General features: G+C 47.3%; 3 protein-coding genes across 3 annotated transcripts; all 3 read right to left on the bottom strand.

The window, feature by feature from the left end:
* Nucleotides 1-164: 164 nt before the first annotated feature.
* C7M61_003791 (uncharacterized protein) lies at nucleotides 165-2,177 on the bottom strand (the record flags this gene model as incomplete). The annotated part of the gene is made up of 1 exon (XM_024859125.1): nucleotides 165-2,177. The coding sequence occupies one exon, from the start codon at nucleotides 2,175-2,177 to the stop codon at nucleotides 165-167; it is 2,013 nt and encodes a 670-aa protein (XP_024712799.1).
* Nucleotides 2,178-2,669: 492 nt separating this feature from the next.
* Nucleotides 2,670-7,191, bottom strand: ELF1 (Elf1p; the record flags this gene model as incomplete). Its single annotated transcript, XM_024859124.1, has 2 exons — nucleotides 2,670-3,393; nucleotides 3,698-7,191. 2 exons carry the CDS (start codon nucleotides 7,189-7,191, stop codon nucleotides 2,670-2,672), a joined length of 4,218 nt encoding a protein of 1,405 aa, XP_024712798.1.
* A 139-nt stretch (nucleotides 7,192-7,330) lies between these two features.
* Nucleotides 7,331-9,034, bottom strand: C7M61_003789 (uncharacterized protein; the record flags this gene model as incomplete). The annotated part of the gene is made up of 1 exon (XM_024859123.1): nucleotides 7,331-9,034. The coding sequence occupies one exon, from the start codon at nucleotides 9,032-9,034 to the stop codon at nucleotides 7,331-7,333; it is 1,704 nt and encodes a 567-aa protein (XP_024712797.1).
* Nucleotides 9,035-11,807: the final 2,773 nt, after the last annotated feature.

The following is an 11,807-nucleotide window of genomic DNA, read 5'->3' as shown; positions in this document are numbered from 1 at the left end:
TCGTTCATTAGCTAAATATATACAACTTCACAATCAGAGAGTTATTTAATTCAGGTTAGGAATGATTAGTCTCAAGAGGCACGACAGCGCAGGCTAAAAATGCTCTAATCGATAGCTTCCAATTCTGAGCTACCCGAAGTGTCTCATATCTCAAAGTGTCTCCTTCAAAGCTTGGCAATTCCAAGCTTAATTTCCCAACGGAAACACGCATCGTTCTCACCAAGTTGTAACACAACAAGCAAGCAGTACAGCCCTGTACCCCCCAGTTGACCAAAGGAGGTTGGCTCGAGATTGTCGGGAAGTTTACCTTTGATGCCATGGAACGAATATGGGTGTGAACAAGCTCCAGGATTTCCGGGAACATGGCCTGTAAAGCCACTCCAACGTATCCAGGGCAAGCGTTTCTGATCGACTAACACCGTCCTGGTTTTACGATAGTCTGTATTCAAGTCGAAAAGAGTCACCGTCAATCTCTTCAAAGGGATTGTGTAGTTCTCTACCAGTGAATCACAGGCTGCAATTTTCCTGAAGCTCAATGGAAGCATGAACGTGAACTCCAAAAGCTCAGAGAGGCTCATTCCAGCTGTTGCAATGATGCTCTCACCAATTCCTTGCGACTGCTTGAAATACTTATGTCCAGCTGGTGTGAGCCGGATAGTAAGCGGATAATTTTCTTCTCCAATTGCAAGGACATGGTCCCTGATAGCTCTCAGGAACCGATCGCCCAGGTCTAATGAGTAAGCTACCTGGTTGCCTATAGCAACACAGGATGAAGCAAACGGCTTATTTGAGTTAGTGGCATCGCCCCCTGTAACTGGTTTCTTCGTCACCAAGGTGACGGTTGAGGTCTGCTGGATAGGCACTGGTGGATAAAACAAGCTCATTCCTTTCTGTTTCATAAACTCAAGAAAGTTAAAAACATGTTTTGTAAGAGATGGTTGGACTTCAATTCGCTTGTGGGATCGCTTTTCCGAGCCGTCCACCTGATAATACACATTGCTGGAGGACCCGTTGGTGTGAAAGTGGATGGCACACCGCAGAAGTTTCTTTCTTTTCTCATACAACTGGGCTTTAAAGTCCGCCATGATCCAAGGTAGATAATCTTTGAAGCTTGAGTTGCCACACGATACAACGTTTCTTGTAAAGTTCGATCCATAGTACTCCTTGTCGTCCAAAGTGGTATACCTTATGCGTTCTTGGATTTCTTGCGCTACATTGATTTCCATAAACGCTGAGGCAGATACGCTAGGACGGCTCTGGTGAGATACTTTCACTGAAATACGCAACCCATAACTTCTCGTGAGATCCCTCGTGTAGAAGGATGGGCCAAGGTCCGGTAAAGCAATGTCTGGACAAACATCCAAAGGATCTTCGGAGAGAAAGACCAGATACAGCGCGGACTGTTTCACCAAAAGCTGGCTTTTCACCTCCTGGAAAAAATGCCCTTGTTCATGGACACTGACAAACTCCTGGAGCTCGATGCTTATCTCAGAAAGAATGAAAGGTTCTTCAAGCTTCTCATTACGTTTTAGCCAAAGTTTCAAAGAGAGAAAATCTGAAACGGGCATTTTGGGAAGCACAATACGATGAAACGCTTTCTGGCGAAACCACGAAGCGTGCTTGAATTCGGCGTTGAACTTCAATCGAACATCATTGTCTAATTTGTGCTCGGACCCTGAGATCAGTTCACATCCAGCTCCATAAAGCAGATGTGTCATTGGAAACTTTGGACCGGGAAATAGCTTGAAGTGGTCTCCACATACGTAAAAGCAGCCTCCCAAAATTGGCATCAACAGCTCGTACTTTGACTTGTCAAATGTCAAGAACGTGTGACGAACTTGGAAAACGACCATTGTGGTACCTGGAGAAGGTCTTTGGCCAAAAGAGGGAATACCGGTTCGTGAACGTGCCATTTTAATGAAAATGTCCAGCTCGAGGTCGTTCACGTCATCCTTCTGTAGCGACTGAAACTCCGTCACTTGGTGAAAATTTCCAGAAAGTTTGCAGCCAAGCGAACTTAGTCTATAAGCGCCTTTGTCCACAACTTTGGAGAACTCCTTTTGGACAACATCGAGATCTGTTCCATAGTCACGGAAAAGAAATAGAGTGTTCAATTTTGGCGGTGGAGACGTTTCGCTTTGGATGGTGTATTCGGTTGGTGTGCTGAAGAAACCCATGTTTGATGGGGTTGGAATGAAGAAATGTGGGCTTGATATAGTTGTATTTTTTGACGTGTGGTTTTCTCTTGCCTTGCTGGGAGAAGGAGGGTATAATCGGACTCTTGTAAAAGGAAAGTTTGATTATGTTAAAGGGAAGTTCCTGTTTTGGATCATTGAATCCGAGGAGATAGAAGTCATCCCTTTTCGTTCTTGCCGTTTTTTGTTCAAAAATTACGTTGCTTTCTAAATTGACCAGACTTTCTGTTAGGGCAATCCGTACATGTTTCAATTTCCAATGTCAATTCGAACTAATTTCAGGAAATTCCAGTTTTAGCTTTGTTGGATCAAACAAAATTATCCTCTTCCCCTTAGGAATTAATTCAACTATGCTTGTCACGATTAGCCTTTTCTAAAGAATGTCGACCCTAGTTCAAAAACCTCTACGAAAGTCTCCGCCCCTACAGCTTCTTCACGTTTCTTGCATTTTACTTCCATCTCCGGCCCGCGGCTCTACAACGCCTCAAGCCTGTCATTGATCTCCTCCGCCAGCAACTGCTTCACACGAGGACCCTCAATGTCAGTGCCTGTGAAACCCAACAAGTGGTCCTGTGGGTCGCTCACGACAGAGATGTCCAAGTTCTCGCCAATCAACTCACCGTCCACAGACTCCTTCAATGCTAGGAGCGCCACGTGGATGACATCCTCCAACTCCAAGTCTTCGTTCCAGCGCTTCTCCAAAAACGTCTTGGCTGAAACAGCCGTCTTGCCGATGGCAGTGGCTTTCCAGGGGAAATAACTGCCCGAAGGGTCAACCTGGTATAATTGAAAGCTGCCCAGATGGTGGTCGTAGCCGCCCACTAAGAGCGACACGCCAAAGGGCCTGATACCTCCACTTTGCGTGGACTCTTGCATCACCTTGGCGAGCTCCTGAACCATGATCTTCACAGGAGGGTACTCGTTGTATATACGTTTGTAGTTGGTGTGGGCCAACTTACGTGCTCTATCCACAAGCACACGGAAATCGGGGCCCATGCCTGAGTAGGTCATGGCTATATCTGGGGTTATCATTTCGACTTTTGTGTTGCAGTCATTCTTCAAGAGATTGGAGTTGGACTTTCTCTCGGTGGCAAGCACCACTCCTGAAGCAGACTTGATGCCGATTGTCGTGACACCCTGTTTCACAGCATTAAGGGCGTATTCGATCTGGACCAATTTCCCTCTGGCGTTGTTAGTACTAGAATGGCGAGTAGTGGGTCAATTCGAGCGGGGAAAACACCAATGTGACCGCAAAACCTTGAATTTTAATGGTACATACTGTGGGGAGAATGTCGTAAGGGAAAAGGAGTATCTGTCGGCCATTGAACGGTATCTAGCTTGGTGTTCATGGTGTTGAGACTTGCCTCCGAAGGCAACAGGATGTAGGTCACGTGACATATATCACGTGCATTTGCAGCCAAAACCTTCACCTGCCCACCATTTCTACAACTATCGTCTTTCCCAAATCCTCTATTAATTAACATATACGGTAAGCCTGTTACTCCTCCTCCTCGTCAGTGTCGACGGGCTTGGGCGTGCCCTTAGGACTGCTCAACCACTCAATGTGGCGCAATCTTCTTCTCTCGGCCTGGGCCTTCTTCTCGTTTCTGGTCATCTTCTTTTTTCTAGTTCTGACCTTGATGTTGGCAGGCGAGTCGTCGTCGTCGGCTCTCTTCTTAACAGGTTCAGGTGCAGGCGAGCCATCCTTGGATTCGGCTCCATCGGCAAATTTCAGCGCATCAACAGCAGCACTTCCCTTTTGAACGACAGCACCGTTTTCAACATGCCACTGTTCAGGACACAAAGCTCCAACGAACTCGTTATTATGCGAAATCATCACCACACCACCGCTCCAGTCACGAATGGCCACAGCAAGACCTCCCAAGGAGTCTCTGTCCAAATAGTTAGTAGGCTCATCAAGAACAAGCAAATGAGGGTTGTTCCACATGGCACCGGCAATGACAACCTTGACCAACTGACCACCCGACAAGGATCCCATTGGAGTGTGGTCGGCAATGTCACCGTCCAAACCAACATCCTCAAAGTGCTTTCTGATGACCTTGGGCGTCAACTCTCTGTAACCAAGACCCTCTCTGGAAGCCTCGTGATCGTCGAACTTCTGCACCAACTTCTCGAAGCCTTGCTCGATCAACGAATCTCTAGGAATCCACGAGTTGTACTTTGGAAGGAAGTACTTCCACTTGACCTCGTACTGGAACGACTTCTTCAACTTCTGTCTTCCCACAAGTGCCTCAATCTGTCTTGGTCCCTGACCATCGCCAACGTCAATGAGCTTCTCCATAATTTGCTTCTCCTCGTCGGAAATCTTTCTGGACTCCTTCAACAAAACCTCACGGTCATCACCGAATCTGTAACGCCATTGCAAGTACTGGTTGGCGGTCTTCTCCTTGTGCTGTTCAACGTGCTGCAAGGCGTGCTGGGCAATGTAACCAATTCTCAAGTTCGGATGCTTTTCGACGTTACCTTCAGCAGGCACCAACTCACCAGTCAACAACTTGATCAAAGTCGACTTACCGGCACCGTTGGGTCCAACAATAGCCACACGGGAGGACAAACACAAACTGCACGAGACATTGTTCAAGGAAGGTTTGGCAGCACCTGGGTAAGTGAATGTGACATTGCTCATACGGGCAATAGCTCTGGTACTGGACTTCACACCAGACAAGATACCTGGAGGAGGGAAGGCCATCTTGACCAAGGAGTCGCTCAAAGTGTAGTAGGACTTGCCCTCGGGCTTGACCTTGACAAACTCGGACAAATTACCCTTGTAGTAGGCCAACTTCTTGTTCTCGTAGTGGATGATATCGGTACACACGGCATCCAAGAAACCGGAGTCGTGCGAGACGATCAAGGAGGTGATGTTTGTGTTCTCGATCAAGTAGTTCTGGAGCCACTTGACGTTTCCAACATCCAAGTGGTTAGTGGGCTCATCCAAAAGCAAAACATCAGCCTTCATCAACATGGCTCTGGCCAACTCCAACTTCATCTTCCAACCTCCCGACAAAGAGCCAACCTGCTGGGTCAATCTCTCCTCTGGGAAACCAACAGCCTGAAGAGCATTGGCGATATCCTCACGGCCAACATTGGCCAACTCAGGATCGGACGCAATGAAGCTCACCAAGTCCAAGTCGCCTTCCTCGCCTTGCAATTTGTGCTCAACAAAACAAGTACGCAACTGGTCTGGGGTTGGGAAACCCTCCAACTGACCCTTGGAAATGGCTCTCATCAAGGTGGACTTACCGGCACCGTTTCTACCGCAAAGACCGTATCTGTGTCCCTTCAACAATCTCAAATTGGTCTTGTTCAACAACATACGGGAACCGTAGGCCAAGGAGAAGTCGGCGTTGACAATCTCAATAGCACCCTCGTCGTCGTCGTTGTCGGCCAGGGATGTCTCCACAAAGAGGTGCTTGACGTTCTTGACAACCTCTTCAACGTACTTGTTCTTGAGCTCCTCGGAAATAGAATCGGAGACCTGAACGGCGCTTTGAAGATATTCGGTCAAACGCTTCCAATCGTTGACGTTGGCGTCGATCTGCAAAATGACAGCCAAGTAGTCGGCCTCAGTCTCGTCAGAGAACACAGCTTCAGCGACAGGCTTGACGTCTTCGGAAAGACCCTCCTTGAGGTGCTTCTTAGCGTCCTCCAAAGAGATTCTTCCGTGGAACTTACCGTCGGTCTGCTCATTCTCAGCCTCCTTCAAAACATGGAGAGCCTTGGCACCCAAGTCTCTGACCTCAGGCAAGGAAGCGTTGTTGACAACCTTCTCCACACCAGGCAACAAGATAGGAATGTAGTGTTCGATTTCTCTTTTGTTGTTGACCAATCTGGTCAAGTTCTCGGTGACAGTCACGGTTTGTCTCAACTGGTCGTTCGTGGAAGAGGACATCTTCAACGACTTGTCAAGAATTGGCACAAGAAGAGACAAAGCAGGCTCAGTGACCTCAGCAACGAATGTAACGGAAGACAAGTTTTTGATACACTCTGGCACTTTTTGTGGGTTGGCCAAAGTCTCCACAATCAAGTCGTACTTGTTCTGCAAGTCCAAGTTGTCCAAAACCTTGACGAAACGCTTCAAGGTGGACAAACCGTGCTTAGCCAACTCAGGCTTGAAATCAGTGGCCATGTCAGTCAAAGCTGGCACAGCGGTGACGAACTTCATTTCCAACAAGTCGGCAGGAGCCTCCTCAACGAGCTTGTCCACGACATCCAAAGCAGCGATCTTGGTGTTCCACTTAGCCGAGGAGTTGAGGTAGTTGATGATCTCGTCGATGAACAAGCTGCCCAAGATCTCCACAGGCAAAACGCCGTAAACAATGTCAAGCGTCTGCTTGGCCGTCTTGATCACGTTCTTGTCCTTGTCTGTGAATGCCTCGAGGATGATGCTGAGGAACTGCACCAAGTACAGCTCCTTGGGAGGAGTGTTACTCAAGCTGAATGCAAGCTGCTGGATGATGAGAAGGGCAGACTCTCTGACCAAAGGCGAGCTTCTAGCCTTGGCCAAGTTCTTGACAATATCGACAATCTTCCACTCGGTGAAGACGCTCATAGAAGGCAGCCCAGCCACCTTCTGGGCAATAGCCTCGGCCTCCTTCTTGGAGTCGCTGAGCTTCGACGACTTTTGTATCGTGGTCAAGTGCTCCAGGATGGGAGACTCCTCGAGTTTGAGCTTGTTCAAAGCAGAACCCAAGGATGAAAGCGAGGTAGTGGAGGCATCGGGGTTAGGAGTTCCAGCACCGCTGGTGATTCTGGATTCAGCGCCAGAAGGAGCCTCACTCATACTCTGGCTCTGGAAGCCCTGGTCATAGCCCTGGTAGCCCTGATACTGGCCTGGTTGGAAGGACTGGCCCGAGTATTGGTAGTTCTGGCCTGGCTGGAAGCTCTGACCTTGGTACTTGTAGCCGTAGCCACGAGGCTGCTGCTGGGCCTGCTGCTGCTGCTTCAAAAAATCGTCAAAAGAGAGTTTTTTTGACATGCGGGCAGTAGTCGGTGTTTTGTTTATCTTCAAGAAGCAAATGAAAAATTAGCACCCATGGGCCCACCCGTACCTCTCCTACTATCGGCCTCATCGCACTTGACAGGCATGCATAATGGCTGCGAAAAGTCTAAGACACCTAGACGAGACCAACGGGAAGAATCGATATGCCGTCCGTTCCTTGGAGAATCAAAACCGTGCCTTCCTCGCTTTCCATGAGAAAAGCCGATTTGGGCGATCCAATCGGGTTGGCGTGCCTGGCGAGCTCTTGCATCTCCTTATCAAAGACAACCACCTGATCCAGCGCCTCAGCGACAAAGAGGCCGCTTTGGGTGGAAAGCACATAATGGGCGTGTTTGTGGCGGGGAAGAACGCCAACGGTTTTCTCTTCGCTTAGGTCGTAAACTTCCACGCTTTCAGGCTGGACGGCAAGTAGAAGACCGCCAACAACAGATATGGAGTGGTAATCGGCCTCGGGCTTGATATCCACGAGGCTCTTGTTGGCGATGTTGAGACGCTGTATTTTCTCGTGTAGCACGATCAAGTCGTACGGAAGCTCCTCCTCTGTGTCTTTCTTTTCAGACCATCTGACTCCCTTGACTCTCTCGGAAGCCTTAAGGAAAGTGCTGTTGAACAGGCCCAAAAGGCGGGCCGTAGGCTTGTTGACAAGCTTGATTTCGTGCACTGCAATCACCAGCTTGCCGTCTTTGCCCATTCCCGAAAACGCCAAGGCGTAGTGCTTATCAGACGACTCCACCAAGCTGCACAGGTCGATCAAGAACTTCTCCTCCTTGAGCAACACCTTGGTGGTGGCGGTGCCGCTGTCCTTGGACGTGACAAGGCTGACGCCCTTCTGGCCCACCACCAAAAGCCGCTTTTTGCCTAGGTAGTACACACCCACAATGTGGCCTGTGGAGTGGTCGAGTTTCGTTTTGAGAGCTGGAACGCCCAGTTCCAACACCGTGGCCAGCTCCTCCTCCAAGAACACGATGGCGTTCTGGAAAGGCTCGAAAACCACGCAGTTTCTCGCCAAAAGCCGGGTCTCCTGGCCAAAAACCACCGCCTGCTTCGCACTGGCAAGTGCGTCCTCGGTTTCGTCCACAATCACCGTTTCCGTGTCTGTTTCGGCGTCCTCCGCGGGCGGTTTCCGAGAAATTGGCGAGTTCTGGTTCTCCAAGTCGCCCTGGACCAGCTCCACAAGCCGCTGGGCGTCGTCCTCGTATCCACCCAGTAGAGGCTCGTCAGAGGCATCGTTCATGTAGCGAGCGAAAATGCTCTCCCTTACCTTCTCGTCGTGGGCCTCGTTTTCAAAGGAGAACTTCTCGCTGTCGTCGAGCAACTCGTCGAAATCCGTGCCGTGCAGCGTGTTGGGTGCGTTGATGTAGTTTCTGCTAAGTGCCAGAGGGGGCTTCAAAACACGCACCACGTCTCTGATCAGCTTGTTTAGCTGGATCCTGGAATCCTTCAACACGTCCAAGTCCACCTGGGGAATGTGTATATCCCTTTTCGGCTCGTCAATGGACGATTCTCCTAGCTTCTGTTCCAACTCTCTGATCCTCACGGCCTGTTTGTCGTTGATGTACCGCAACGAGTTCACCTCCGACGTCAACTGCAGAATCCTGTAGCTCATCTCCAGTTTCTCCAAGTTTGTCGTGATTTTGAACCGCTCCAAGTGGGTGAATTCCAGCGTCAAGTAGGAGATCACACCTGGAAGATTGTAATTGGCTGTAGGGGAGGGGTTTTGCTGCTGCAAGACGGGCGTGGGTTCATTGTGGGCGGGCTGGTCGAAGGACCCAAACGCCGAGGGCTCTTTACGGCCGGCGTTTGTTGATTTTTTGCTCATGAAAGAGTTGGTTATTGATACAGTGGAGGTAAAGGCTCGTCTTATAGACGGTACATGCAGGCGAGGTCAACAAAGCAGTGGTGGTTCGATTTGGGGATATATAGATTTTGGAGAGGAAGAGAGATGATGATTGGTTTTGGGAATTTTCGGGTTTCAAGGAATTGGGGGTTTCGAGGAATTGGGGTTTTCTTTTGTGTGGTGGAATTTGTGGAGTGTGTTATGCGATTTGCAGCCACTGGACCCTGGCTGAGGGTGTTGATCTTGAGACTGGAATCACCGGGCTGCATGCCATACAACGGCGGGAGTTGATGTTTTTCTGAAGTTTTTGAAGTTTTCAATTCTTTGGACTTTTTGGCTGAAACTCGTTCAGAGGGCCCTTAGCAGACAACTCCGGTGTAAATGCAATCGAGTGGTTTGGTGAGGTCTGGCTCTGTGATATCGGTCAACACTATCATCAGAAAATTTCACAGTTTTAAGAATTCAATTGTTCAGAAAAGGGCCACTTTTGCCTACTCCAAGGACTTAAATGGTCTAAGTATGGCATTATGTGATCCTAGACCTTGATCAATGTGAGTACCAGATGCTATACATTGTATTGTAAGTCCGCTCTAGACTAACAAGGCTAAAGCTTAATCTTGAAGAGTATTTCTATAGGCCAGGATATAGTAAACCCGCCATTCCATAGTCTATGGTGCTATATAATCTCATAACCTCAGCCCATATTGGTAGGTACCCTCGAAGCAGAATGTATGTGATTTTCATTGCATCGAGTATTCAATACATCAAACGGTATAGCATTGGAGAGTTTTGAATTCAAGCAGGTAAGGTATCGCTGTTTACTGCAACTGTGCGTTCGAAACAGAATATGACTTCGCTGGAACTAATAAATCCTTTTAAATCTTACTTACCGGCAGAAGAAATGAGTTCAAAAATACCATAGGACCATACTGGACTATCATAAAGGCTCGCCACCAGCAGTATAGGTTGATGAGCACCACCACTTACCAACAATATGGTAACACCAAAAGAACCAACAGAAAATTACCTCCTCTCCAAATCCAATTAATCTACATTTTGTAAAAAATAAAAATATTATTGCATCCCCGACGACCCTGGCGTTTCACCACCAACGGAGTAATCACACAAATTGACAGGAATGTATTTCTTGCTCATTCAACTAAGGGTGAATTTTACAAAGGTTCTTTTGCGGAGCTGGATTGCAAGATTTCCATTGGTCACTCTTTTACATCGCTAGCATCCAACTGGCAGCTGAACTGCTCTTACAAAGAGTGATCATATTCTCTATTACCAAAGGTTTGGCAGAACTTCAGATTAATCGGGGTGTTGATGATTAGACCGAGGATTGACCGACCAGATGATACCGATAAACACCATGCAATAATCACTGCCGACACCTAAAAGACTCTTCCCTATGAATGTCGCTAGCGTCCCCATAATTCCTGCTGATGCCAATATGATGCTTGCCCTTTTCTCAGATGAATCAGGATCTTGAGATGTACAACGTCATAACCCCAAGGTTTGTAGTAAACGTCAGAGCTTAAGACTAGACCAACAGACCATGAAAGCACTAAACTCGGATGAAAAACTTGTTGCTTCAAGTCTTTGAGAAGAATCTTGTGATGCACTAGTGTGATTATACCTGTACAGCCATAAAATCACACCTTGACATATATATCATTGATCCATTACACTGTAGAGCATAATTACTCAAAACTTTCACACCCTGAGACTTTGCCAATGTTGTTCAACCCCTCTATTCATTGATTGCATTTGGCTAATCTAGGAATCCAAGCTCACCTACTTAAATTGTCAAGGGTGGTATCCCAAAACTGCTTAGCTATATACCATGAATGTATGCATCCCTGCACCAACTAGAACTGGATTCTTGTCAGGAAGACAGGGTCCATATCGCTTAAGCAGCTCCCATCATAAATTCTTTTGACTAATACATCTTTATCGGACTTACGAAAGAAGATCTCTATACTAACTAGACCTCTTTACGAGAGCCGCTTGATAACATACAGTGAAATTAAAAGGTCACCACGACAGAGACATGCGTGGTAATTTTGATCCTAAAACGGACTTGACGCAGATTTATGCACGGTCGCCTTGTTGACCATCATTTCCTGCATACAGCAGACGTTCACTGACGTTCAAAGTTGAAGGTCGAAAGAGGGTACCTCAGAAGGATCATGATGCATTGGACTTGGTGGTATTAGAGATATTAAAGCTCATCTATAAGATATTAAAAGCCCATATATATTGATAAAATTTCTTGTAGTAAACACTGTTGAGCATGCTCCCAAAAAATATTTTTTATGCAAGGGACGTGCGGCTCTGCGACGGGGTAGCTTGATTCGCTAAACGCAATACAGTTACTGGAAGTAAAGAGCCCAAAATTCTCACAAAACCTTCAAATGATACTCTTTGAAACCATGGAACGGTCATTTATTCTTCTCGAATGAAAGGATATGTTTGATTTAGGGAAGACCCTGCTGAAGACATGCATGGCGATCTCGCACAAATGCAATGCAAAAAGTACCATAAAATGGCATATAGAACTTTGAGGCACTACTCCAACACCTGATTCTGAAAGAATAGCTTTTGAATATAAACAGAAAGAGGCAGAGCCTTTAAACTTTGACGAAAGCCCTTAAGAACCGAGATCTTGAATACTCATGCAGGTGAACATTTGAGATCAAGAAGCTATACGGTGCTTATTTCTTAGAATATTCCATTGAAAGAAGTGTAA

This window comes from Candidozyma pseudohaemuli (assembly GCF_003013735.1).
Source record: "Candidozyma pseudohaemuli strain B12108 chromosome Unknown scaffold00010, whole genome shotgun sequence".
Lineage (NCBI taxonomy): Eukaryota > Fungi > Ascomycota > Pichiomycetes > Serinales > Metschnikowiaceae > Candidozyma > Candidozyma pseudohaemuli.
This window is presented reverse-complemented; position numbering and strand designations above follow the sequence as displayed.